This window comes from Bos grunniens, chromosome 3, assembly GCF_055505025.1.
Source record: "Bos grunniens cultivar Pamir isolate PY7600 chromosome 3, Bosgru_T2T1.0, whole genome shotgun sequence".
Lineage (NCBI taxonomy): Eukaryota > Metazoa > Chordata > Mammalia > Artiodactyla > Bovidae > Bos > Bos grunniens.
This window is the reverse complement of record NC_141167.1, coordinates 118,977,804-119,005,630: the sequence shown is the minus strand read 5'-3', so window position 1 is coordinate 119,005,630 and position 27,827 is coordinate 118,977,804. Positions and strand designations below refer to the sequence as shown.

The window sequence follows — 27,827 nt, the reverse complement described above, 5'->3', positions numbered from 1 at the left end:
CTATAAAGATTCAAAAAACACATCTTAAAAAAAAAAAAGAGAAAGGAGGGTGAGTTAGCAATGTACAGTTTAAGAGGCGGGGTGGGGGCTGGGGGAGGGGACACAGCTACACCAGTTGGAATGGCCACAGGGCCTCACACCAGCAGTCGGTTCTCTGGTGGCCCCTAGAGCTCCCACACTCAGGACGGGGACCCAGATATTCACATGACATGTAACTCACACAATGGAAGGGGCCACTTGGGAGAAAAGAAACTAGCACCAGGGGCCCTGGGAGGAGCACAGCCTGGGGAACAAGTCTTCAAGAGGGAGACCTCGCTTCGATATTTGAGAGATCTCTGACTCAAAATCACAAGAGCTGTACCGGCTTGAGTTTGATTCTCATCATCCTCTAAGAGGACTTTTCAGAATGTCCCACTTAAGCCAGACTGTACCAGGTATCCAGTTTGGGCACTGAAGTCTTCCCTGAAAACCACACTCAGATCCAGGAAAACAAAAACCAGGGGCACAAAACAAAAGCTTCCGTCCAAACATTCAAAAGGAAACTAAGACAAAGGAAAGAGCCTGAGAATCTGCGTGCTTATGAAGCCAGGAGACAAAAAAATAAACCAGAGAGAACCATCCTCACAACGCTTCCCCCAGGGGCTGACGGGATGACTTAATCTCAGATACAGGTGTGCTGGGTCAGCTCCAAAAATGAGACACATCACAGAGGGAACAGAATCTTGGGTTTACCTTCCCTACAACTTGGTACTACATGACCTGGAAGGGACTTTTAGGGCTAAATTCCTAAGCAAGGAAAGTGTATATTTGGGGATATGGAGCAATCTCAGATTCTTTTCCTGGCTTTCCATACTGTTTCTGGGTCATGGCAGTCACACCTCTCACCTTTTAATCCAGTCCATCTCTCTGAATAATGAGTGTTCGTAATTATACCTATTTGATATGGAAGAGGGCTTCCCTGGTGGCTCAATCGTTTAAAAAAAAATCTGCCTGCAATGCAGATGAGATTCAATCCTTGGGTCGGGAAGATCCCCTGGGGAAGGAAACAGCAATCCACTCCAGTATTCTTGTCTGGGAAATCCCATGGACAAAGAAGTGTGGTGGGCAAATTCCATGGGATCACCAGGACTCAGATGCAACTTAATAACTAAATCACCACCACCACCATGATATAAAAAATGACCAACCAAGTTACAGACACTTATGATTTACCAGTAACTATTCAGAAAAACCTGGTAAAGGCTGGATGAAAAATGTTGAGGAAGGCATCAGCCCAAGAACAGAAGGGCAAGAACTACTGTGAACCCACACCTACTGTGTAGCCCTCTGCTACTCACTCCAAGAGACATGCTTTTCCAGCTAAAACCAGCTTTTCCTGTGTTTACAAACCCTCACTACAATCACCCAACAAAACTGGTCACTAACCTCCAACACAAAAAGGTTAGAGCTAAAGATGAGAAAAGTAGAAATGAATTTCGTGTTTCTCTCTCAACGCTGGATCTGACCATTCTGTATAAAACAGTAATTAGTACCAGACCACCGGCTTCCTCCTCTCTCCACCTTACCACCGCCATCGCCCTGCGCCTTCCCCTCTACATCTCAGAGGTCAGGATCCCTTTAGGACTGCTTCATTAACTGCAACTCCAGAGAAAAATTCTGCTTTGGTTGTGGTTTTTCCCCACTCCTCTCCTAGATCCAGAACCCACAATTTCACCATGTGCTATACAAAGAGAATGTTTTGTCTCCAGCTGGGATTCTCAGAGCAGAGGCACCACACTGCCTGACCTCCTCTGTCTGGTTCGTTGGTAAACACTTGAGATCCACAAGACCACAACTCCAGCTTTGTCCTTTTTCTCCGCCCCTGCCCCCACGCTGGGCACACTGTACCAGTAGAGGTAAATCAACACGGACATTCCATCTACGAGAATCTGCCTCGCCATTCTATGGAGCGCCCTTGAAGACGCAGCTTTCCCCACTATCATATTTCCTTTTCACAGTCGTGTTACTTGTCTGTCTTTTCCCACACTGGGCTCATTTCATTCCGCATCCACCTAGGCAGTCCCAACTTGTATTGTACAAGTCCCAACTTGCACAATACAGGCAGACCCACTGTATTTTCTGAAGCCTAAGGCTAAGGCAGCTAGCAACAAGAGCTGACAGACCCACAGACATCCATGTCTGCTCCAAGTTCCCAGTCTATCTAAAACCCAGCATTTCTTCTAAAAGTTTAACCTCTACCAATTCTTTCTCAGATTCCAGTATGGTCATACAAACAAACGAGGTAAAACTAAACAGCTGAGGAGAAATAAGCAAGTCACAAAATAATTCTGAACAGCCAGCAACCGTATGACAACCTTTAACTTCATAAGCAAGACCAAATTGACAAGAACCTAGTCATTTTTTTTCAACTCAGCAGAGCACTCAAAAAATCCGGTAACACCCAACACTCTCAAACATGATCCCACAACGCAGTATGAACAAAGTCTATATGATCATAATAATACGAAACTCTAAATGTCGCTCTAACCAAAATGATACACTTAACTACGTTAGAAGAGACACAGGAAAAGGTTAAGTGTTAGCTAAAACCTCACCATCTACAAGAGGAAGTCAATAAAGCACACTCAATATTGAGAGGGGAGAAAAGCAGAAAATATCAGTGAAAATGTGATTTTTTCAAACAGCAAAATAATCAAAGGAATTGGAAGTGCTTGTCTGTGGGGAGATGGGATGGAGTGGAGGAAGGACTTATTTGGGGTTATGAGCTTTGCTGCAGGGGTAGTTACCCTCATTGCCATGGTCACCATCATCTCCCTAAGAGCTAACACTTACTGGCTGTTCACTATACACCAGGTAACATTTCAGTGGCTTGCTCTGTATTGTTACTGCATGTGTTATTTCACCTCTTTCGAGAGGTACCATTTTGGTGCCCATTTTACAGATGAGGAAAATGAGGCACAGCAAGCAACTCTGCCCAAGACCACTGCTCTAGGTAGCAGCAGAGCTAAGGCAGGACTATTTGTCTTATATATCAAATGCAGTTTTTTAACTTTTACCACAGTAATATACAGGTTAAATTTTCAATCAGATACCTGCACACAAGCAGCAGCATTTGGAAATAAAAATAGCCAGTTAACTGTGAGGGTGTGTGCTATTTCCAATCTACATGATAGAAGGCTCAGATGGGGACAAAAGCAGGCATGACACTGCTATCACACCAAAATGGTTGTTTAACCTGAACAGGTGCCCCCTGTACACAGGCTGAGTCCACACATTCCCTCAATCAGTGAGAACCTCTGTGCCCTAATGAGGAAAAGTCCAAAATACCCTCTCTGAAGTTTTACTCACACACACCTCATTTTCTCAGACTAGGAAATATACTTCTAATCTCTAAATGAAGTCAGCCTCCAGGATCCCTGTAGCCAGAGAATGAGAGTGTGTTAATACCCATATCAAAAAGGGCTTTTTGTGTCCTCACACTTGATTGGGAGAAGGCAATGGCACCCCACTCCACTACTCTTGCCTGGAAAATCCCATGGACGGAGGAGCCTGATGGGCTGCAGGCCATGTGGTCACGAAGAGTCGGACACGACTGAGCGACTTCACTTTCACTTTCATGCATTGGAGAAGGAAATGGCAACCCACTCCAGTGTTCTTGCCTGGAGAATCCCAGGGACGGCGGAACCTGGTGGGCTGCCATCTATGGGGTTGCACAGAGTCGGACACGACTGAAGTGACTTAGCAACTTAGCAGCACACTTGATTCTAGAAAGCTCCTCCAGCAAAATATGCACACTTAACAAGATGCTACATAGTTTAAGAAATTGATGGTCTTCTGGCAGCTGACCCCACGCTCACCTAAGAGTCCCTATCCCACAGGGAAACCCTCTGCTCCCACTGGAGGGGAACAGAAGGAAAGATAAGAATCACTTCTCAAACATTATTATAAAATGTTATTACACAAAGAAAAAATAATTTTAATTTTTAAAAAATGCATTTGGCTGTTCTGGGTCTTAGTTGCAGCATGCAAGATCTTCAGTTTTTGTTGCAGCAGGCAGGCTCTCAGTTGTGGCATGTGGGATCTAGTTCTCTGAGCAGGGATCCAACACTGGCCCCCTGCATTGGGAGTGTGGAGTCTTAGCCACTGGACCAGTAGGGAAGTCCCACAAAGAAAATTTTAAGCAGTCTTTCTCATCAGCACCAACTATAGGAACTGGGAAAAGATCAGAGTCAGTAACCACACACTCAAACCTCCAAGTACATATGCATGCTAAGTTGCTTCAGTTGTGCCCGACTCTGCGACTCCATGGACTATAGCCCACCAGGCTCCTCTGTCCATGGGATTTTCCAGGTAAGAGTAGGTTGCCGTGGCCTTCTCCAGGGGATCTTCCCGACCCAGGTATCAAACCTGCATCTCTTATGTCTCCTGCATTGGCAGGGGGTTCTTTACCACTAGCGCCACCTGGGAAGCCCCTTCCAAGTAGGTATACCCTCAGAATTTAGCACCATTAATTTTCTTTACAGGGATGACAACTCGCAGTAAGAACCAACAGAAATTAGGTGACAGCAGCCATCTGGAGGAGCACTCCTATCCCCAGGATATTGCTGATGAAGCTAAACTGTCCCCCACATCTCAAGGAAACTAACATTTAGGTAAAATAAAAATCTCAGTCCTGTCCATTCTTTCATAGCTTAGACAATGTCACATCTCAAGGGACAGAGTCCTGAAGTGGTTGTGGAGGAATAGAAATGTTTCCCAAGACGGTAATGTTTATGTAAAAGGACTTTATCTATGAATACTGTATGCTTATAATTGAAAAGAAAACGCTTTTTGAGGAAAACAACCAAATTGCCCTGTAGAAGGGTGCTGAAAAAATACTTCATTCTTACTTTTTGTTTGGTATATTTCATGTTCATTCCATGCACCAGTGCAGAGCATCATGCTGGGAGCTGCAAGAAGCAAGCCGCCTGCCCTATAGAGCTTATACTGAGATTCAGCAGAGCAGAGTAGGGTTTGGGACACTGGAGTCAGGGGTGTGTGCGTGTGTGTGTGAGAGAGAGAGAGAGAGACACTGGAGTCAGAGGTGTGTGCGTGTGTGTGTGAGAGAGAGAGAGAGAGATACTGGAGTCAGGGTGCATGTGTGCACATGGCTCAGTCACGTCTGACTCTTTGCGACCCCATAAACTGTAGCCCACCAGGCTCCTCTGTCTATGGAATTTTCCAGGCAAGAATACTGGAGTGGGTTGCCATTTCCAACTCTAGTAGGAATCTTCCCAACCCAGGGATCAAACCCTCATCTCTTGTATCTCCTACATTGACAGGAGGATTCTTTACCACTGAGCCACCAGACATGCTTCTTGGATTTAAATGTCATTCCCACCATATACTGTTTATGCACTTAAGACTTACTTAACTACTCTGTACTATAAGCTCCTCACCTGGAAATCAGGGATAATTACAGTAACTTACCTTTCAGGGCTCTTAAAAGGATTAAAGGAGTTAATACATATATGACACTTGGAACACACATAGTCAGTGCTCAGAAAAATATTCCCTATTATTTGTAAAAGTGTTTCGAAAAGAAATAGATAAGAAACACACATACAAATAATTTCAGATAGTATTAAGTGATATAAGGAAAATAAAATAAGGTAGTAGAATAGAGTGACTGCAGGCACTCCAACATGTCATGTCAATGTCTTACAAGAGCATGTGTTACTTTTGATTAAGAAAAAAAGAAGTGACAAAAGATAAGTTTGTTCTTTCTAAGAAATTATAAGACTGTGCCACCCTCAAAATACTTGAGCCCAACAATTTGAAACTGAAATATCTACCTAAGAGCACAGAGAAAAGTAATGGCTTTTTCCTATAAATACAGAGTTCATTTAAAGCTGAATTTCTTTTCCAGGTCACGTATAGTAACTTTTGACATGCACTAGTAGCTCTTGGATTCACAAGATCACAGTTTTGCACACTAGTGCTATGTTCCAAAACCTCAGTGCACAGTCCATCTGCCGTCCCAATGCGTGCTCTTCTCCCTTCACAGCTCAACACTCATGTGGCAGGCAGAGCAGGGGGTCGGCCAGATGCAATGTCAACAAGCATGGCTCCTGCTAGTACAGGTCCTACATCAGTCTAACGTTCAGCTCTGCAGAGAACAAGTACGATGAAGATCAACCAGGAATTATATATATATTTATATGCAAGATTAACTTTTCAGACCTCAAATTCTGATGTTAGAATGAAAAAAAAATTTACCCAGATAAATCCATACAATAACTTAATGGTATCAGATCAGATCAGATAGGTTGCTCAGTCATGTCCGACTTTTTGCGACCCCATGAATCGCAGCACGCCAGGCCTCCCTGTCCATCACCAACTCCCGGAGTTCACTCAGACTCACGTCCATTGAGTCAGTGATGCCATCCAGCCATCTCATCCTCTGTCATCCCCTTCTCCTCCTGCCCCCAATCCCTCCCAGCATCAGAGTCTTTTCCAATGAGTCAACTCTTCACATGAGGTGGCCAAAGTACTGGAGTTTCAGCTTTAGCATCATTCCTTCCAAAGAAATCCCAGGGCTGATCTCCTTCAGAATGGACTGGTTGGATCTGCTTGCAGTCCAAGGGGCTCTCAAGAGTCTTCTCCAACACCACAGTTCAAAAGCATCAATTCTTCGGTGCTCAGCCTTCTGTGTTCACAGTCCAACTCTCACATCCATACATGACCACAGGAAAAACCATAGCCTTGACTAGATGAACCTTTGTTGGCAAAGTAATGTCTCTGCTTTTCAATATGCTATCTAGGTTGGTCATAACTTTCCTTCCAAGGAGTAAGCGTCTTTTAATTTCATGGCTGCAGTCACCATCTGTAGTGATTTTGGAGCCCAGAAAAATAAAGTCTGACACTGTTTCCACTGTTTCCCCATCTGTTTCCCATGATATTGTCACCCTGTTTATTTAACTTATATGCAGAGTACATCATGAGAAACTTAATGTTATACTCATGGCCAAAAAGGGAGGGGGGGGGGTACTCATTATGTTCACTCAAGTATTTTGAGTACCTATGACCTCCTAGGCACAGATAGGTAAATAGAGATGAAAGACATTGCTCGGTCTGCTGGTGGCTGGTGGTTCAAGATGACGGAGTAGAAGAACATGTGCTCATCTTCTTCTTCGAGAGTACCAAAATTGCAACTAGCTGTTGAACAACCATCAACAGGAGGATGCTGGAACCCACCGAAAAAAGATACCCCAAGTTCAACGACAAAGAAGAAGCCACAACAAGATGGGAGGAGGTACAATCATGATAAAATCAAACCCCATACACGTCAGGTAGGTGACCCACAAACTGGAGAACAATAATACCTAAGACGATCTCCTATTGTTGTGAAGGTTCTGAGCCTGGGGATCTGGCAAAGGGACTAGGAACCCCAGAGAACCTGTCTTTGAAGGCCAGTGGGACTTGATTACAGGTTTTCCACAGGACGGGGGACAGCGAACACCATGCTAGAGGGAGGAGAACGGAGGATAGGAACCTCAATTCAGAGCACAGTAGACAGAGAACACCTCCTTTTGAAGAGAACAGACCAAAGTGGAGGGGACAACAGAAGCAGCCACACATCCAGAAATATGGTGGTGAGCTCTCTGAGATCTGGGAACTGGAAGCTGATGACTGGGTAGGAAAGGACAGGCATGGTCTATGGGGAGACACAAAGTAAGGCTGGAAAGACTAAGCCATAAGCTTAGGTGGGAGGGAATCCTGGCAGCAAGACTGAAGGCAAAGAAGAGCCACACACTAAGCATTGTGGGGGAGTGACAAGCATGACCCCTCCTGGAAACTGGAAAAGGCCAGTTTTCATTCCAATCTCAAAGAAAGGCAATGTCAAAGAATGTTAAAACCAGCACACAAGTGCACTCATCTCACAAGCTAGCAAAGTAAGGCTGAAAAATCTCCAAGCTAGGCTTCAACAGTACATGAACTGAGAACTTCCAGACATTCAGGCTGGATTTAGAAAAGGCAAGAGAGTTCCAGAAAAACATCTATTTCTGCTTCATTGACTATACTAAAGCCATTGACTATACGGATCAAAACAAAGTGTGGAAAATTCAAGAGATGGGAATACCAGACCACCTGACCTGCCTCCTGAGAAATCTGTATACAGGTCAAGAAACAATTAGAACCAGACATGGAACAACAGACTGATTCAAAATCGGGAAAGGAGTACATTAAGGTGGTTTATTGTCACCCTCCTTATTTAACATATGCAGAGTACAACATGCAAAATGCCAGGCTGGAGGAAGCACAAGCTGGAATCAAGAGTGACAGGAAAAATATCAACAGCCTCAGATATACAGATGACAGCACCCTTATGGCAGAAAGCAAAGAAGAACTAAAGAGCCTCTTGATGAAAGTGAAAGAGGAGAGTGAAAAAGCTGACTTAAAACTAAACATTTAGAAAATTAAGATCATGGCATCCGGTCCCATCACTTCATGGCAAACAGATGGGGAAACAATGGAAACAGGGACAGACTTCATTTTTCTGGGCTCCAAAATCACTGCAGATGGTAACTGCAGCCATGAAATTAAAAGATACTTGCTCCTTGGAAGAAAAGCTATGACAAACCTAGACAGCATATTAAAAAGCAGAGACACTCCTTTGGCCACAAAGGTCCGTCTAGTCAAAGCTATGGTTTTTCCAATGGTCACATATGAATGTGAGAGTTGGACTATAAAGAAAGCTGAGTGCCTAAGAATTGATGCTTTTGAACTGTGGTGTTGGAGAAGACTCTTGAGAGTCCCTTGGACTTCAAGGAGATCAAATAAGTCAATCCTAAAGGAAATCAGTCCTGAATATACATTGGAAAGACTGATCCTGAAGCTGAAGGTCCAATACTTTGGCACCTGATGCAAAGAACTGATTCCCTGGAAAAGACCCTGATGCTGGGAAAGACTGAGGGCAGGAGGAGAAGGGGACGACAGAGGATGAGATGGTCAGATGGCATCACCAACTCGATGGCCTTGAGTTTGAGCAAGCTCTGGGAGTTGATGATGGAAAGCGAAGCCTGGGGTGCTACAGTCCATGGGGTCACAAAGGGTTGGACAAGACTGAGCAACTGAACTGAACTGAGGCATGACCCCTCCAGCAACAATGTGCAGAATGTTTTGAAAGAAGTCCCAGATTGGCTGCTGGGACATCTGCCACTGGAGAGTTATCCAAGCAAGAAACAGTAGATGCAGGGGAGGAGCTGTGCTGTACTTGGTCGCTCAGTTGTGTCTGATTCATTGTGACCCCATGGACTGTAGCCTACCACGCTTCTCTGTCCATGGGGGTTCTCCAGGCAAGAATAATGAAGTGGGTTCCATACCCTCCTCCATGGGATCTTCCCAAACCAGGGATCAAATCCAGGTCTCCCGCATTACAGGCAGATTCTTTACCACCTGAGCTATCAGAGAAGCCTGCAGGGAAGGAGGGGAGGTGGGTAAATCCAAGAGAAATTCAGCAAGTAGAACTGCTGAGACCCTGGGAGTCTGGACGGATGTAAGGGGATGGAGGAGGGTGGAGAGTGAGAGAAAGGACACACGGTTGCTGTCCTTGGCATTCATGTGGAGAGAAAATACTGGTAGTGCAGCCTGTGAGTGGAAGCAGATGAGGTTCTAGTTCTGAATAAATTTAGTTCAGGACCATCAGTGGGCAATGCCCAGGAGACAGCTGCATAAGTGAGAAAGGAACCCAGGAATAGGCTCAGGGCAAGAAATCACTTGGGAATCACCAACAAATGGAGGATACAGGATATGCAGAGCGTGAAAACCAGTGAGCCAAGAGGGGGTTCTAATGCATAACACACTCACAGGCAGAAAAAACCCTCAGAGGTGACTGAGGAAGAACACTGACACACGGAGAAAACAAGCCTGCCTAGAGAGGTGAAGTCAAAAAACCTGCCAGAGGAAATGGTCATGGTTAAATGTTACAGAAAAGTAAACCAAGGAATCAACAGCTTTAATGGATGCAGGGACTAGGGGATTACTGGCAACTTTAGCAAGAACAGCTTTACCATAGCCATTAACACTCTCCAGCTCCTCAGAACCTCTGACAATACTTACTGACTGTACTGTTTACTTGGCACTTGTCACACCTTCAATAATCAGACTAAGTCCTTTCTGTGCAAGAGGCTAGAATGGATAACCTACATTCCAGGACCCTGGAATCTAGAGGTCAGGTCTTGGATGGACTGAGGTATCAAGCTGAGTGAAATAAATCCGACAGAAAAAGACATATATCCTCTGTTATCACTTATATGCAGAATCTGAAAAATAAAATAAGTGAGTGAATATAACGACAACAACAAACAAACAGACTCGTAGATATGGAGGACAAAACAGCGGTTACCAGTGGGGGTAGGTAAGGGAGGAGGGGCAAGATAGGGATAGAGGATTAAGAGGTACCAACTACTATGTATAAGATAAATAAGCTACAAGGATATATTGCACAGCACAAGGATTATAGCCAATATTTTATAGTAACTATAAATGAGAGTATCATCTACAAAAAACTTGAATCGCTATGTTGTATACTTGAAACTAATATAATATTGTAAATCAACTATATCTCTTAAAGACATGGGAAAAGAAAATCAGAGGTCTAACAGCTGACTGCAAGAGGGTGACCACCACCGGAGAAGAGTACAGGGAGTACCTTTAGTTGGGTTGAGAAGACATTTGCTAAACACCTGCCACATGTTTGGGCGCTAGGTCAGCACTGGTGAGTAAGACCTAGAGATGTAAGCCCACTGAGGCCATGGGCTTTATCTAATTACTGCCGTATGCATAGCATTTACCTGCATGCCTGGCACTGTGTCAAAAGGTAATCAATGTTTACAGAACGAACCAGTGAATGGAAACATGAGCTTTTCTCCCAGAGGAAGACAGAGTCTCAAAAGCTGCAGTGGTGTATTTACATATGTGTAAAGCTAAGTCGCTCCACTCGTGTCTGACTCTGTGCGACCCCATAGACGGCAGCCCACCAGGCTCCCCTGTCCCTGGGATTCTCCAGGCAAGAACACTGGAGGGGGGTGGCATTTCCTTCTATAATGCGTGAAAGTGAAGTCGCTCAGTCGGGTCTGACCCTTAGCGACCCCATGGACTGCAGCCCACCAGGCTCCTCCATTCATGAGATTTTCCAGGCAAGAGTACTGGAGTGGGGTGCCATTGCCTTCTCCGGCTCCCATCCCTAACTACCCTTTATAAAATAAGTCCACTTCTTCAGAGAAAAGGGCCGCCACAGGAATTCCCTGGCAGTCCATGGTTAAGACTCCTCACTTCCACTGCCGAGTGGCAGGCTCCATCCTGGTTGGGGAACTAAAATCCTACAAATTTGGGCCAAACCAAAAAAAGAAAAGAAAGTAAAGGTTCACCTTAACAACTACAGAACAGAATCACTAAAGCCACCAGCAAGCTGGTGATGAGAAAAAGAACACTGAAAGGCCAATATCCGATTAGTCGTGGCCTCAAGGAACCAGCATCACAGTTAGCAAGTGAAGTCACACACCATTGCTGCCAGTGCCGCCAGCCCAGACAGCACCAGGCTCCCGTGTTCATGGTGCTGTGCTGTCGGAAGGGGCAGCGTGACGGCCAAAGAGCCTGCAGCGACAGCACAGCTGCCGCAGAGTGCGAACCACAGTGCAGGCGGGCAAGGATGGCCGCTGCGAACCTCCTGTCGTGGGTATACTTCTGCGCCTTCTCATGGAATTCTAGCAACTCTCCAAACTAGACAGCATTTCCTTTTCACAGACGTAGAAAGGGGTTCAGAAGAAACAGATGAAGGGTGATAGACCTGGGGTCTTAACACAAGCAGGACTCAAAGGCCATGGAGCCATCTGAACCTACAAGAGTTCTACTTCAGTCCTTGCTGGAATTAGACATCACAAAGCTTTGATTCTATCACGTCAACAAGACCTGCAAAAGGAGCCTTGTGCCAGGTTGGGGATTTAGCCTTTCTCAGATGTCCAGAACACAAACTTCTCCACTTCAAGCATGATGTCTCCCGATCTTGTCCCTCCAGAACCCAAATGGTCAATCCAGCACAGCCTCTGGCTTACGTCATCCAGAGGCAGACGAGGAGGGCTCCACTTGCATCGCCTTCCAGAAGAGTACTCACTGCCTCTTATTCAACTAAGATGTATCACTCAAGAGTCTGAATCTTATGCTTTCAAAAGCTTACTTTCTCTACAGAGCGGGTAGAGGAAAATGAAACCAGTGACTAGTCAAAATGGCATGTTTTACAATCCAAATGTCCACTGACAGATGAATAGATGTATGTGCTATGTGTGGTGTATATATATATAAAATATACACACACAGCGGAATACTACTCAGTCATAAAAGAATAATGCCACTTGCAACAACATGAATGGACCTAGACATTAGCCTACTAAGTGAAATAAACCAGAAAGATAAAGATGAACATCACATGATATCACTTTTATGTGGAATCTAAAATAGAACATAAACAAATTTATCAACGAAACAGAAACAGGCTTACAGATACAGAAAATGGAATTGTGGTGGCAGAGGCGGGCAGGTAAGGATGGATTGGGAGTCTGAGATTAGTGGATGCAAACTATTATAACTGAATGGATAAACAACAGGTCTGACTGTGTAGCACAGGGAACTATATTCAATATTCTGTGATAAACCATAATGGAAAAGAATATGAAAAAGAATGTATGTGTGCGTGTCTGTATATAGTCACAAAGTCACGTCCGACTCTCTGCGACCCCATGGGCTGTAGCCCACCAGGCTCCTCTGTCCCTGGGATTCTCCAGGCAAGAGCACTGGAGTGGACTGCCATTTTCTTCCTGACTCAGGCATTGAACCCAAGTCTCCTGGCTTGGCAGACAGAGTCTTTACCAGAGCCACCAGGGAAGCCCATATATATCTGTATATATTATCTGTATATATAACTGAATCATTTTGCTGTACAGCAGAAATAAATACAACATTGTAATCAACTATACCTCAATAAAAAACGTGTTTTACCTCAATAGAAAAATCAACAGATCCCCAGGAGATTCGGCCCATTTGAAACAGTAGTCTCCTCACCAAATGCAACTTTCGTAGAAATTCTGGAGACAGTGTCCACAGACAACCAATACACCAGACAACAGAGACAGACCCTCAGAAATCCTCCACTGAAATAAAGGGCGGTCACGTCACAGCTGCTCTGACAAATGCCAGGCTGGTTTCAAAGCACCTGTTGGTAGAGGTGCCAACTCATGAGCCACACAGATAGGCAGGCAACCTGTGGCCCAGCGGTCTGCCCTGGCTTCCCAGTTCTGTTCCTGCTCAGAACTACTTCTTAGTATCAGTCCCTATAGTAAATTTACTAGAATAATAAAGACTGTAACTGTTTCAGTTTACAAAGAATCTGCACTTCTTTTGTCAAAAAAAGAAAACATTTTAAATGGCAACATCTCAGATCTCAACCTGGCTGTTTCACAGCAGAAACTCAAGTATACATATAATCATCTGTGTTGATGACGAGAACACTAATAACCCCAAAGGGATAACACAAAATTACACATATGGCTATGGGCCGTTTCTTTCATGTCAAATCTCTCTATTTCAGAATGTTGCCTACAGGCCGCCCTAAATTCAGAAGAACCCAAAAAGCTACTTACAGTGTTTTCTCATCCTATGGCTCTACTCAGCACTTCACCAACTCCACTCCATGCTCCAAAAGGCCTACATTCAGATGAATGCAAGGTGCCTAAAGCAAAGATAGTTTTTCCCAAAAGACAATGCATCTACCTCCCTCTAAGATAATAACTGTGGTTTAAGATCTAGCATTCTAGCATTTCTTGAGTTTAAGATCTAGTTTATATCAATAAGCATTTCATTAAAATTAGGAGGTATCGCTAGTAAGACTTGACAGTAAAGTACTAAGGTTGATTTTATATATATATATATATATATATATATATATATATAATATATTTAATTAAACAGGGCTTCCCTTGTGGCTCAGCTGGTAAAGAATCCGCCTGCAATGCAGGAGACCTGGGTTCGATCCCTGGGTTGGGAAGATCCCCTGGAGAAGGGAAAGGCTACCCAATCCAGTATTCTGGCCTGGAGAATTCCATGGACTGTATAGTCCATGGGTTACAAAGAGTTGGACACGACTGAGCAACTTTCCTTCCTTCCTTCCCTCCTTCTTAAACAGGCACCTAAGCCATCTACCATGTACAATGATACTGAGCTGAGCAATGCGCCTACCATCCAATCCTAGTGAAGAGATGCCCAAGAAGAGGAAGCACAAATGTCACCAGCAAAGGAACAATGATCTCCTAGCAACAGCCAAAGCAACTAGGTTAAGGCCTGAAAACTAGTATTGGAAGCGATAACTGAGCAATGGACTGGAAAAATCCAATTCAGGTGGAAAATACACATTGCCCCAGGACCTACTGACCTGGAAAAATCTAGTTTCAGGTGGATGCTGGCAAGTGGCGAGAGACATCAGTCTTTCAGAACCCCATCTAAAGATTACAGATGCTTATGCAGGTTCGGAGTTGAGGATTCGAGGAGTACCTCATCTGGGAAACGATTATAGGATACTCAAGGCAAGTTGCAGAATTGTGACATGCTACGTTCTGACAGGACCCTCGAACGTACCTAAGAAGTAACTGGCCAAGCCGGACTGGAGCCCAAGTTTCCTAAATCAGTGGCCACAAGGGGTGACTTGAAGTACTAGTACCAACACTGTGAACTGAATGACCTAACTAGGGGGCAACAGATCCTTTTACAATCCGGAGGTTTCCAGTTTTCTGCTCTCAACAAAATTAAGGGGAGCTAAGTGTTGAGTTAGTTGATTCATAAAGTCACATCAGGTTTCGACATATAATTTAAAAGATTACAAACTAAGTGGCAAGGGCAGGAATACAGTCACAGATGTGGAGAATGGATTTGTGGGCAGGGGTGTGGGGTGAGTTGAGAGTGGCACTGACATGTATACACCACCATGTGCCATACACAGCTAGTAGGGAGCTGCTGCACAGCGTGCGGAGCTCAGCTCTGCGTTCTGTTGAGACCTAGAAGGCTGGGACGCTGTGGGGGAAGCAGAAAGGAGGCTCAAGAGGAAGGGAATATATGTATACGTACAAGGGATTTATGTTGTTTTACAGCAGAAACTTCTGTAAAGACTGTCAGTTTAAAGACTGTTCTGTCAGTCTTTAAACTTACACAACAGTGTAAAGCAACTCCACTCCAGTTAAAAATAAAAATAATAAGTGAACCTGATATAACAAAAGTTCTTCTGATCCTATCTACTTCTGTCAACAAGGTTTCTCAAATTTTACATCTATGCAAATGAAAAATCTTATTATCGCATTAAGTAGTAATCATTCCCCAATACATGAAATAATTCAGTGTTGGAGCTCCATTTGTCTCAAGTTACTTTCCAACATAATTCTACCTTTCATGTTTAATTACTTATCCAAAACATATGCCTACTTGTTCTGATTAATTTATGTTAATAACCATACTGACACAAACCAAAAGAAATTAACACTGAAGAGACTTATGAGGATAGAAAATAAAAAATCATTCCCATCACTCCATATTTTTGTTGCAGAAGGATGACAGAATGATCAATAAAAGATTTTCAAGTATAAAAATAAATTAACATTTTGTGGAGGAAGTGGAACTGAAATATCATTTCAAGGAGAAAAAAATGAAAAATTAACATTTGTGATTCAATGAAAAGCTTAGTCATGTATTTTTTAAATGGATGACAATAGGTCAACTTATAACAGTATTTAGAGCCCACTAGATTCATTTTGGAGAAGGAAATGGCACCCCACTCCAGTACTCTTGCCTAGAAAATCCCATGGATGGAGGAGCCTGGTAGGCTGCAGTCCATGGGGTCCCTAAGAGTCAGACATGACTGAGTGACTTCACTTTCACTTTTCACTTTCATTCATTGGAAAAGGAAATGGCAACCCACTCCAGTGTTCTTGCCTGGAGAATCCCAGGGGCAGGACAGCCTGGTGGGCTGACGTCTATGGGGTCACACAGAGTTGGACAAGAAGTGACTTAGCAGCAGTAGCAGATTCATTTGAAAAGAATGAGATAATTGTTATTTTAAAACATCAACATTTACAATATATCAGAAATTACATGATTTGCTACTCATGTGATGAAAAACCATATGATGGGGATAAAGAATTCTCCAAAATTAGCAGAAATGTATGCAAACATTTAAAGGCCATAGTCCAAAACCAGGGCTCAACACTCTTAGCATCCTAGTACCCTACAAGCTCCCTGTGCCAACGTGCACAGAGCAGAGACAGGGCTTACCCTGAAGAGATGACTCTAGAGACACCTGCAGAACTCTGGACTTCCTTCAAGACAGGCAGGCAAACAAGAGGATATTTGCTGAGATATGATGCAACAGCTCTTCAGCTGAGGGGAGTGAAGAGGAGGGGAAGGGAGCGGAGATATCAGACCAGACAGCATACTTACAGTGATTAAAGTGATTAAACAAATAAAGACGCACAGCTCAACTTCAAGGACGCATACAAATATTCTTACGCTTCCATGTGTGTCCTAGACAAAAAGTCATACCTTACTGAAGCTCTACGAAAAGGTGCCACAAGTCATACAAAAGGCCAAGTGGTAGAACCTTCTGTCACCACTACTGTGAAAATGAGTGCTCAACCAAAATGAATGTGGGACCACACAGGATGGGACTCAAACGCACTGCTGGACATCCTAGGGCGCTCGAGGTTACTATGTAGGGCACTCAAGGCTACTACAGAAGTATGAGTGGTTCAGAGACACTCTTGACACTCTTCCTGCAATTTCACACAGGGTATCCATGTGAAAATAGCTGCTTTTTATTAATAAGGAAATGGCAACCCACTCCAGTGTTCTTGCCTGGAGAATCCCAGGGACGGGGGAGTCTGGTGGGCTGCCAGAGTCGGACACGACCGAAGCGACTTAGCAGTAGCAGCATGGTTCTTTTATTAATAAAAGAACCACTTCCCTGGTGGTGCAGTGACTAAGAATCCAGGCTTGATCTCTAGTCAGGAAACTAAGATTCCACTCGCCTCTGAACAACTCCTAGTGGCTCAGATGGTAGAGTCTGCCTGCAGTGTGGGAGACCCAACTTCGATCCCTGGGCCAGAAAGATCTCCTGGAGAAGGAAATGGCAACCCACTCCAGCATTCCTGCCTGGAAAATCCCATGGACAGAATAGCCTGGTGGGCTACAGTCCATAGGGTTACAAAGAGTCCGACACGACTGAGCGGCTTCACTCTCTCTCTCTCTGAACACCTCAGTTCGTGCACCCCCATGCACTGCAAGGAAGATCTTGCATGCTGCAACTAAGACCCAAGGCAGCCAAATAAATAAATTTTAAAAAATTTTTCTTTTTTTCTTTTAAAAGGAACCCTATGCTCTGAAAAGATCATTTTTAATAGCCAGGTGCCAATGCAAATTGATCTTCTTTAGTATTATCATCCTCTCCCATCATCATTCAAAACTCTCAAAGCATACATGATTCGTTTTACAACCAATGTCCCCAGGACGTCCCTGTGAGGACTCTGTGCTCCCACTGTAGGGGGCCTGTGTTCACTCCCTGGCAGGGGAGCTAAGATCCCACAGGCCACACAGCATGGACGAAAGAAAAAACAGAAAAATCATACCTAATCAGAGTTCTGCTTACACGAGGCCTGAAAGTCCACCGTTTTATACGATTCTTCGTAGTTCTCCGGTTAAATAGTGCACTGATGGTACTTCTGTGACTGTAAATGCTTTGCCTTCTGAGTCAACTCTCCTGTTAGACTTTACTGAATGCTGATGAGTCTGTTCTGTTAACACCTGACGATTTTTATACCTCTTACTTTGTCTTTTAGAAAGTCTGTCTTTTGGGACTCCCCTGGTGGTCCAGTGGCTAAGACTCTGATCTCTCAATGCTGGGGCCCTAGGTTTGATTCCTGGTTGGGGAACTAGATCCCACATGCCACAACTAAGACCCTGTGCAGCCAAATAAATAAATAAAAATACATATTAAAAAAAAAAGAAAGTCTGTCTTTTCTTTATTATCTTCATGTAAACTTTTCAGTGTATTTGGAAATATTTCACTTTCAAAAGAAGTTTTTGATTTGCTGTCGAAAGAAAATGAATACATGTATTAAAATCAAATTAGCAAATTAAATATTAAAAATAATACTTTGTGCAACTATAAAACTCATAAATAGAAACTTGTAAAACCTTTAAATAATTCCAAATGAGGGTTTTCAGTGGGTTTTGAATCCACTAGTTGAAAAAAAATAAATAAATGGAGCACCTTGGTTTGCAAAAACAGCTGATGGACAACAAAGAAGATGAAAATTTCCTAGCTATAATTGGCGGATGGGACTCTCATGATTAGATAAATACTACAAATGATGAGTTTCTTGTACCTGGATCATTTTGGGCAATAACTTTTTCAAATACAGTCATTAAATCAAGATTTGAGAGACTTATTAACAGAACCAAACCTTCAGCCTTATATAATCACTAAGAGTAATATCACCAAAATCATGAATCATCACATTTAAGTAAGGTTTTTAAAAATCAAACATTCAGTAAGAACCAAAAGGCTTTATACTGTTAAAGAAGCCACATTTTTAAGTGTATATCTCATCTTTCTTATCATTCCATAATCCCTATTTTTGTTTTGAATTCTATTAATTATACTGACATGATTTACATATACAGGTAGATGTACTTCATAACATAATCAAATGCTTTAATGATAAATCAGCTTATTGATAAAAAGTTTGCTGGACAAGAAAGCACATACATATATACATACACACACACAGATTATACCCTCGAACTTTAAAAAACTGAGACACACGTCTAAAAAATCTTAGGGATCTTAAGCAAATCCAACAGCACCATCTCTACAACCTGTCTCCATCACAACATCTCATGAGAATAAGACTCAACAAAGAAATAGTATCAATGAAAAGACACAATCAAAAAATGGGAGGAAGAAAAAGATAAAGTATTACAAAAATGTTTGAGACAAAAAAAAAAAAATGGGTAGAAAACCTAAACAGACATTTCTCCAAAGATACAGAAACAGCCAACAGGTACGTGAAAACATGTTCAACATTGCTAATTATCAGAGAAATGTAAATCAAAATGGCCACCATAAAAAAGTCTACAAATTACAAGTGCTGGGGAGGGCATGGGGAAAGGGGAACCCTCCTACACTATTGGTGGGTACTTAAAAATTTTTTTTAAAATAGTATCAGGCAGAAGACCTAAGCAAATGCTATAGGTATGGTGAGCTGGAGCTAGGTGACCAGACAGCATGCATCAGGACACACTTCAGAGACTTTCCAACAGGAAGTAAAGGAAGCAACAGCAAGCAGCATGCCCTGTTGTCTGGGCTTCATTCTAATAGGCATGTGCTAGACGCGCTAGTGCAATGAACAAGAGGAGAATTTCAGTCAGAGCAAACAGCAAATGTGAAGAGCCCCGGGTGTCAAGGTGGTAGGGAGCCCGATGGACCAAGCCAGGAGTCTGGCCAGAATCAAGAACAAAGAGAACAGCGGCAGGACAGCAGCAGGGCCAGATCATGCCAGACCTCTCCGGCAGCAGCTTGGGGTAGTACAAAGCAGACAATGTCAGCTCTATTTCTCACAGCAGGACTTTAATCCCATGATTCTAGAAGCACCTGATGGAGGGACGGTATGGAATAAATGATCTGGTTGGATGGGGATGGCTGCTGAAGTTCTAAGAACCCAGGTCCAGGGAGCATTCCAGGGCGCTCCAAAAGCAGATGCTGACTCATGGTCAAGCCAAGCTGACAGCTCCCACCTCTGAAGGGACTGCAATGTCCTCTCTTGGGCTGTATTATTCATACACTGTCCAACTGACCTGCCTTAAAATACCACTGAGGGCTAGTCTCTGCTGGCAAAGAAAGTCCAAAACAGGAATAGGTTTAGTAAAGGAAAAACCTGGATTCCTATCTGGCTTCTGTCACTGACTAGCTACATGACCTCTCCCATTGTTACCCATCAATGGGGAAGATACCTGCCCCACTTCAAAGGGAAGAGACAATCAAATGCTTTAATGCTAAATTGTCTGGCTGGTAAAAGCTGTTTAAGCAGTTTTAAACTATCCTGACAGAGACTTTCTCTCATATTTTCTTATTTCCTGAGTTCCTCTCAAGTCCAAGCACTTGATACAGTATTCTACACAATGACATTCAGCAAATATCCATTTAGCACACATTAAACAAATACTAGACTCTCAATAAGCAATACCAATGAGTCCTAACTCAAGTTCAGGTGGGCTTTATATTGTCTAGTCATTGCAACACAAATAGGACAATTAAATATGGTTTCAACTGTGGCCTCAAAAGCCTATTTCAAATAGTCATGAATGAAAAGAATAAAAGGCTAATTATAAATTATGGTTTGCCTCAGTCCAACAAATGCTGAATGACAATGCTGTATAAAACACTGCAACAGGCATTAAAGCAAAAATAAATGAGTTGCTCTTACAGAACTTTTATTATAGTGAGGGAAGCAGTCAACAAATAACTCCAGCAATTGGGGGCTTCCCTGGTGGCTCAATGGTAAACAATCTGCCTGCTAATGCAGGAGATATGGGTTAGATCCCTGGCTTTGGAAGATCTTGTGGAGAAAGAAATGGCAACCCTCTCCAGTATTCTTGGGCTTCCCAACTGGTGCTAGTGGTAAAGAAGCCGCCTGCCAATGCAGTAGGCCTAAAAGACAAGCGTTCGATCCCCGGGTCAGGAAGATTCCCTGGAAAAGGGAATGGCAACCCACTCCAGTATTCTTGCCTGGAGAATTCCAGGGACAGAGGAGCCTATAGTCCACAGGGTCTCAGAGAGTCATGCACAACTTAGCAACTAAACAACAATGGCAAAATGTGGTGAAACTACAGAAGCATTAGAGATAAAAAATAATTCTGATTAAGGATATGGATAACAAGGTTCCCTGGGGAAAGTATTAACCTAAATGAAGCCTTAAAAGGATTAGAGGCCATTCCAGGGAAAAGACCAGGAGCAAAAGTAGAACTGAAAGCAAGGGAGGTTCAAAAGGGTGAGGATATATGTATACCTATGGCTGATTCATGTTGAGCTTTGACAGAAAACAGCAAAGTTCTGTAAAGCAATTATCCTCTGATAAATAATGAATTTTTTTAAAAAGTATAACTGAAAGCAGTTCCACAGATGTGTGGTGTATATTTGGGTGTGGGGAAGCAGGACAAGAGTAGAAAAATAAAGTCTGGGGCCACATCTTGGGGGCAGGGAACTGTGCAATGTGCTGAAATACCAGACTTGTAGTCTGGGTGATGGAGACGCATCCAGGGTTTCCCAGAAGAGTGACGCAGTCAGAGCTAAGCTAAAGAAGACCTCTCTGAGGATAGTGCAGAAAAAGAAACTATTTAAACGGCCAAGGAAGAAGCCACAGGGCAGTAAACAGCAAAAATGAAGAGAACAGGGAATGGCAGCTAAAGTCAAGGGTATATATGCAGGTAAAGAAATTTAAACTGTCATTTTCCCCGCCAACCACCGGTTACTTATTGCTCTCTAGACCTGTCCTTTAAGAGGAAATGTGAGAATCTGGTCTTTAACAAACATTTAGATTATTTTCTCAACCCACCACAATTTTAGATGAGTTTTTAGCAGTGATTTGTCATGTCAGCCCAGTAAAGCTTACTCTAGTGTTCTAACTCATCTTCATTTGTAAAACAAACTTTTAAAATGTGATAATATGGAGCAGCAATCACTATTTTTGCCTTCCACAACCAAAATAATTTAGGCTAAGATAAAATACTTGCAACTCAGGGCAGCCACAACACTTAGACAAATTAGAGCTCTCCAGAGAAGCTAAACAGGGAGTTGTTTTCTCTTATCAAGCAGGGGCGGAGAAGGCAATGGCACCCCACTCCAGTACTCTTGCCTGGAAAATCCCATGGACGGAGGAGCCTGAAAGGCTACAGTCCATGGGGTCTCGAAGAGTCGGACACGACTGAGCGACTTCACTTTCACTTTTCACTTTTATGCATTGGAGAAGGAAATGGCAACCCACTCCAGTGATCTTGCCTGGAGAATCCCAGGGATGGGGGAGCCTGGTGGGCTGCCGTCTATGGGGTTGCACAGAGTCGGACACGACTGACTCGACTTAGCAGCAGCAGCAGCAGCATAAAGCAGGGGAGAGAGCAGTGAAGATCTACACTATGCAGCCAATGTGCATTTCCATTTCCTTTTGGGTCAAGCACCTCTGAAACCATTCTATAGCTGTTTCCAAGTAGCCCCTTTCCAGGTTGAAGGTGTAAACTTGTGTTCTGCAGGCATGCCTTAGTCAAGTCTTCTTAAACAAGAACAATGGCTAGGACAGAGCAGTACCTATCTAGTTCTGGCTCCACCACTAAATATATGATCTGAATTCATTACTTCCCTCATCCATCAGTGATGAGATGAAGTGCTGGACTCCAGGACCTCTGAGGTTTCTTCTAGCTCTAAAACTGTCATTTTCTGTTGATGCCCTTGGACCCTTTCAGTTCAGTTCAGTCACTCAGTCGTGTCCGACTCTTTGCGACCCCATGAATCACATTACCACAGGCCTCCCTGTCCATCACCATCTTCCAGAGTTCACTCAAACTCACGTCCATTGAGTTGGTAATGCCATCCAGCCATCTCATTCTCTGTCGTCCCCTTCTCCTCCTGCCCCCAATCCCTCCCAGCATCAGGGTCTTTTCCAATGAGTCAGCTCTTTGCATCAGGTGGCCAAAGTACTGGAGTTTCAGCTTCAGCATCAGTCCTTCCAATGAACACCCAGGACTGATCTCCTTTAGGATGGACTGGTTGGATCTCCTTGCAGTCCAAGGGACTCTCAAGAGTCTTCTCCAACACCATAGTTCAAAAGCATCGATTCTTCGGCGATCAGCTTTCTTCACAGTACAACTCTCGCATCCACACATGACCACCGGAAAAACCATAGCCTTGACTAGACGACCTTTATTGGCAAAGTAATGTCTCTGCTTTTCAATATGCTATCTAGGTTGGACCCTTTGCCTTCTCCCAAATTCCTTTAACAAGCCCAGAGCAAATACCCAGGAAGTAGAGTATCAACCTTGCTTCCAGAGCCCCCTGTACTAAAATATTCAGGCTTGAGACCCCCAAACGAGGTCCAATCTGTTGATGGGGACCATCCTTTAAACAAAAACAAACCCCCCCACCCCCCAGCAAAAACAAAAACTCAAACTCCTTGGAAGAGAGATGCTAAGGACTGGAACATAGAATCATGACAATAATTGCCACAAACTGACTACAACACAAAATTTTTAAAATCCAATGCTCCTTGGGACTTTTTTAGTAATAAAAAAATTATAAAATAACTCTAAACAATGACAAACTATTTGTGATTGCCCAAAAGGTACAACATGCTTTAAAAATTGCATGAGGGATTTCCTGGCAGTCCAGTGGTTAAGACTCCACATGCTGCCAATGCAGGGACTGCATGCTTGATCTCTACTGAGAGAACTAAAATCCCACATGCCACTTGACACAGCCGAAGATTTAAAACTGTGTGAAAACAGACCCTTTTGGGGGAGTATCTTCTTCCTTGATTAGAAACAGGGACAAAAGAGAGCTCCCTTAAGAGCTCTTTACTAGTTCGTACCTGACACCTTACCAAAATAACACTTACCTGTATACTGATATCAACTGAGAACAGGTGATCATTCAGGACACAAAAATAAGAAGGGAGTTATTTCACCTTTCAGATTTCAATTTCTACCTCTGTAGTAACTAAATTATTTAGTTGATTACTAAGGTCATTTTGTTTCTAAATGCTATAGTCATATGTCAGTTTGTCTCCCTATCCCTAGGAGGGCTGGATCTCAGGTCAATATTTGAGTCCAGCTATATACCCCACGTCTCCCAACTATACTCCAGTACTTTCGCCACCTCATGCCAAGAGTTGACTCATTGGAAAAGACTGATGCTGGGAGGGATTGGGGGCAGGAGGAGAAGGGGACGACAGAGGATGAGATGGCTGGATGGCATCACAGACTCGATGAACTTGAGTCTGAATGAACTCTGGCAGTTGGTGATGGACAGGGAGGCCTGGCGTGCTGCGATTCATGGGGTCGCAAAGAGTCGGACACGACTGAGCGACTGTACTGAACTGAACTGACACCCCACGTCGGCTTCCCTGGTGGCTCAGACGGTAAAGAATCTGCTTTCAATGCAGGACACCCAGGTTCGATCCCTGGGTTGGGAAAATCCCTGGAGAAGGGAATGCCAACCCACTCCAGTATTCTTGCCTGGAGAGTTCCATGGACAGAGGAGCCTGGCGGGCTCCAATCCATGGAGTCGCAAAGAGTCGGACACGACTGAGCGACTAACACACACATACACACATACACACGCCAGGTATTGTGCTAAAAGCGCTGGGAATACAGCCATCAACAACAAAAAAGAAGCCGCGCGACACGAATATGCTCGGGGGGTGGGGGATGGAGTGCTGGTTCTAATGTAACAGGTAAACTTCCTAAAAGAACTGGCATCCTGGTTTGGCTTTGGCGTAACATGGAAAAAATTTCAAAATTAAAAAAGGCATTCAACCAGGGGCAAATTCAACAAACTTCTGGGCCCTAAAGCAGGCAGATTTCCTAACCCTGGGAGCTACGGGTGAGATTAACTAATCAATAAAGAAGTTCCACAGCGCCAGCTGCCGCGTCTGGGCCACACGCGCCGAACTAGTTCAGACCTGGAGGGAAACGTGTAAAACCAAAATGGAGGAGGGGCTCCGGCAGAGTCAGATCCGGAGCGAAAACCTCGTGGCTCTCCTCTCATGGCGCCAACCAGCCTTCCTGCTCCGCTCTCCCCAACCCTAGGAGGCATCATCTCGCCTAGCCAGACCCAGCGCGCAGCACCCATGTCTCGCAGGCTCCCCTTGAGTCCGTGCGCCGAATCAACTTGGAGATTGTTAAACAGTAGGGGAAACAACTAGCCACCTTAAAGGACGGGGAGCAAAGAAAGAAACATCTGTGAGGACTCCACCCTTCTCCACCTGCAGAAAAAGCCGGGGGTAAAGCTACGAAAAGCATATCCCTAGCTTTGCTGATAAAACAATAAAGCAGGCTGCTAGAAGGGTCAGACACCCAGAGGATGACCACTTTCCGCGGATCCAAGACGCCTACGGCCCCAGACATCTAAGAGCCCGGGGCCAGTACAACTTTCTCATTGAAGATGACGGCGTTTCCTCTTAAAACCAGAGAGGGAGAGAAAGAGAAAAGCCCTTGGTATGATCATTACACTGATGTCACCTTGCTTATTTGGCTCTCAGGATTTTTCCCGGAAACCCCTGCAATCCCCGGCCCCGGCATCCAGTCCAAGCGGGGCTCCTCTTCTTCCCCTGGACGCTGCCTCGTGCTTTCTCGCAGCCGTCTGGATAGGGCTACGCGGCTCGCTCCGCCCTTGGCACCGGGGCTGCGCCGCTGGGCGAGCGCATCAACGCCAGGACAGGGGAAGACGGGTGTACCGGGGGTTCGTAGAGGACCCTGCTTAAAGCCCTCTCCCCCACGTCGGACTTGCAAAACAATAAGCATCCGTTTTCTCTGCCCCTCCCCCACAGGACCCCGGCCACGAGTCACTGCCGCCCGGGGAGCGTGCCAGCCCTGCGATCGGTAGCCGGGGTACCTCTGGAACCTCGGGTGGCCCGAGTCCCCACCCGCCCGTCCCCCGCAGCGGCGCCCGTCGTCCGCGCAGGGAGGTCTCGGCACTGGAGCGCTGCCAGGAGCGGAGGCGCGCGGGCCACGCGGTGGCTGCAGCAACTGACACGGCCCGCGGCCGCCGGCCACATGCGCCGCCGCGGGGCCGGGACCCGGGAGGGGACCTGAAAGGAGGGGGAGAGAGCGCGGCCCCGGGGCCCCGCTGTACCTTGCCGCTGGCCGTGCCCCCGCTGACGCCGATCAGGAAGGGCTCGCCGCCGTTGGGCTGCTGGTGGTTCTGCAGGGTCTGCTCGCTGTCCCCGGCCATGGCTCGCGCGGCCCCTCCTCCCGCTGCCTGTGCGAACCGACGCACGCTCCCCGCCCGCGCCCGCGCCGGGCTCCCTCTGCTTCCCGCAGCCGCCACTGGGCGCTGCCCAGGCCAAGGCTGCCGCCGCTCCCAGCTCGGAGCCCGGTGCTGCCTTTCCCTAAGGAGCGCAGAGCCTTCCTCTGCCCGCTGCGGCCGTCCCGGTTTACATCCCAGGCAGAGGTCAGCGTGATGCTGCTGCTCCAATCCGGGCGGGCAGCGCACTGCTATTCGCCGAGGCGGCGGCGGCGAGGCGTCTGGCCCCCGCCTCCGCCCCTCCCGGGCCCCGCCGCCACCGCCCGAGGTCTCTAGGAAAGGTGTGAGCCCGACCCTCCTCCCTACCCACCCGGTTAACCCTATCAGCGACGACGGCCTGCCGAGGACCAAAGGAGAAGAAAGGAGCCTTCTGCGTGTTTTAATTGGGTATGCCCCCACCTATTTCAAAAGGGATAAAAAGCTAAAAGGGCAGATCAAATAATAGAGGATGCCTCAGGTTTGAGAAGCAAAATCAGAACAAGCTTGAAAGAGTAAGATGAAACAAAGGGTTAACGTCATTTATCCATTGTCCAGACTAAAAACTTGTGTTCCGAAAATGAAATTTTTTCCCCCTCCCGTTTGCCAAAATAATAGTTCAGCCTCTGGCTTTAAATATTTCCTCTTTTGGGAATCTCCAAACACCATCCTCTAACTTAACAGGCGACTTTCTGTAGCCCTTCTTCCGAAAGAAAGATAATTTGAGGGGGCTCTGAGGAACGCCCTCCCTCCCGACATCAATGCCCTTTCTAACCATAGTTTGAAATCCCAAACACGGAGGTTCCTGTGGAGTTAGGGCTGTGGAAGCGTTAAAACAATGCATGTCGATTTATTAGTACCTTTAAGTGAACCGGTTTAGGTGGGCAATTAGGTACTTGGTTACAAAAGACAGTAGCTGCTGGTGACCAAGAGTGGGGCCACCTCTGGAACCAGATTTCTGTATTAGCTGCAGTTCCCTGAGCAAGTCACTCAATCTCCCTTGCTCAATGTTCTCATCTGTTAAATGGGAATAATGGCAATTACATGCTAGGATTATTGTATTAAAATGAACTTTTATATTTAAAGTGTTTAACAGAGGGCCTGACACAGGTGCAAGCCTTTCTATAAAGGTGCTGTGAGAAAAGGCCCCAAAAGGGCTGAAACTGGAGAAGGAGTCTTTGCTGAAGCACAGGAAAGAGAGAGAGGACTAGACTAGCCAGTTCCAACCTCTGCTCCCTTGAACCCAGGACTGGCATCAGTGAGCTCCAGGCCCTACCATCTAAAGAAGAACTCAAGTCTATTGCATTCTCTTTCAAAACTTAGTAAATTATCTTAAATTCAGAATTACTTTGAAAAAATTACTAAAGAAAATTAAGAGTATTAGAAAAAAACATACTCTTTTCACTTTTTAAATATTTCAGGTTACCATCCCCAACCAAACTCCACAGAAGCTCAGACAAGAAACTAACCCGGGGAGAGCAGCTTCCTGGAACCCAGAGGCAGGCATTTGAGAGAGGTTAGCGAGAAGCCTTATCAGATTGCTGAGGGGTGGGTGGGTTTTGGCTGATTTGTAAATCTGCTTCTTCTCCTACAAGTTCTTCCCTTGGTGAAAAGATAACGATCTTTTAGGATTATGGCAGAGCTTTTCAGAGGCAAGAAAGGCCAACTGAAATTTGGAACTTGATGGACTCATAGCTAAGGGGATATT

The 27,827-nt window shown here is 44.9% G+C and overlaps 1 protein-coding gene across 2 annotated transcripts in view; it reads right to left on the bottom strand.

The window, feature by feature from the left end:
* Nucleotides 1-26,422, bottom strand: part of UCK2 (uridine-cytidine kinase 2) — a 78,158-nt gene extending 51,736 nt beyond the window's left edge. The window contains exon 1 of one of the 2 annotated variants that reach the window (XM_086393854.1): nucleotides 25,973-26,422. In XM_086393854.1, the coding sequence (XP_086249980.1) occupies nucleotides 25,973-26,071 (99 nt within the window). In that variant the 5' untranslated portion in view covers nucleotides 26,072-26,422. Of the gene's footprint in view, nucleotides 1-25,359; nucleotides 25,804-25,972 lie in introns of those variants that run through there. The other variant, XM_086393855.1, reaches the window with a different exon arrangement.
* Between the last annotated feature and the right edge of the window lie 1,405 nt (nucleotides 26,423-27,827).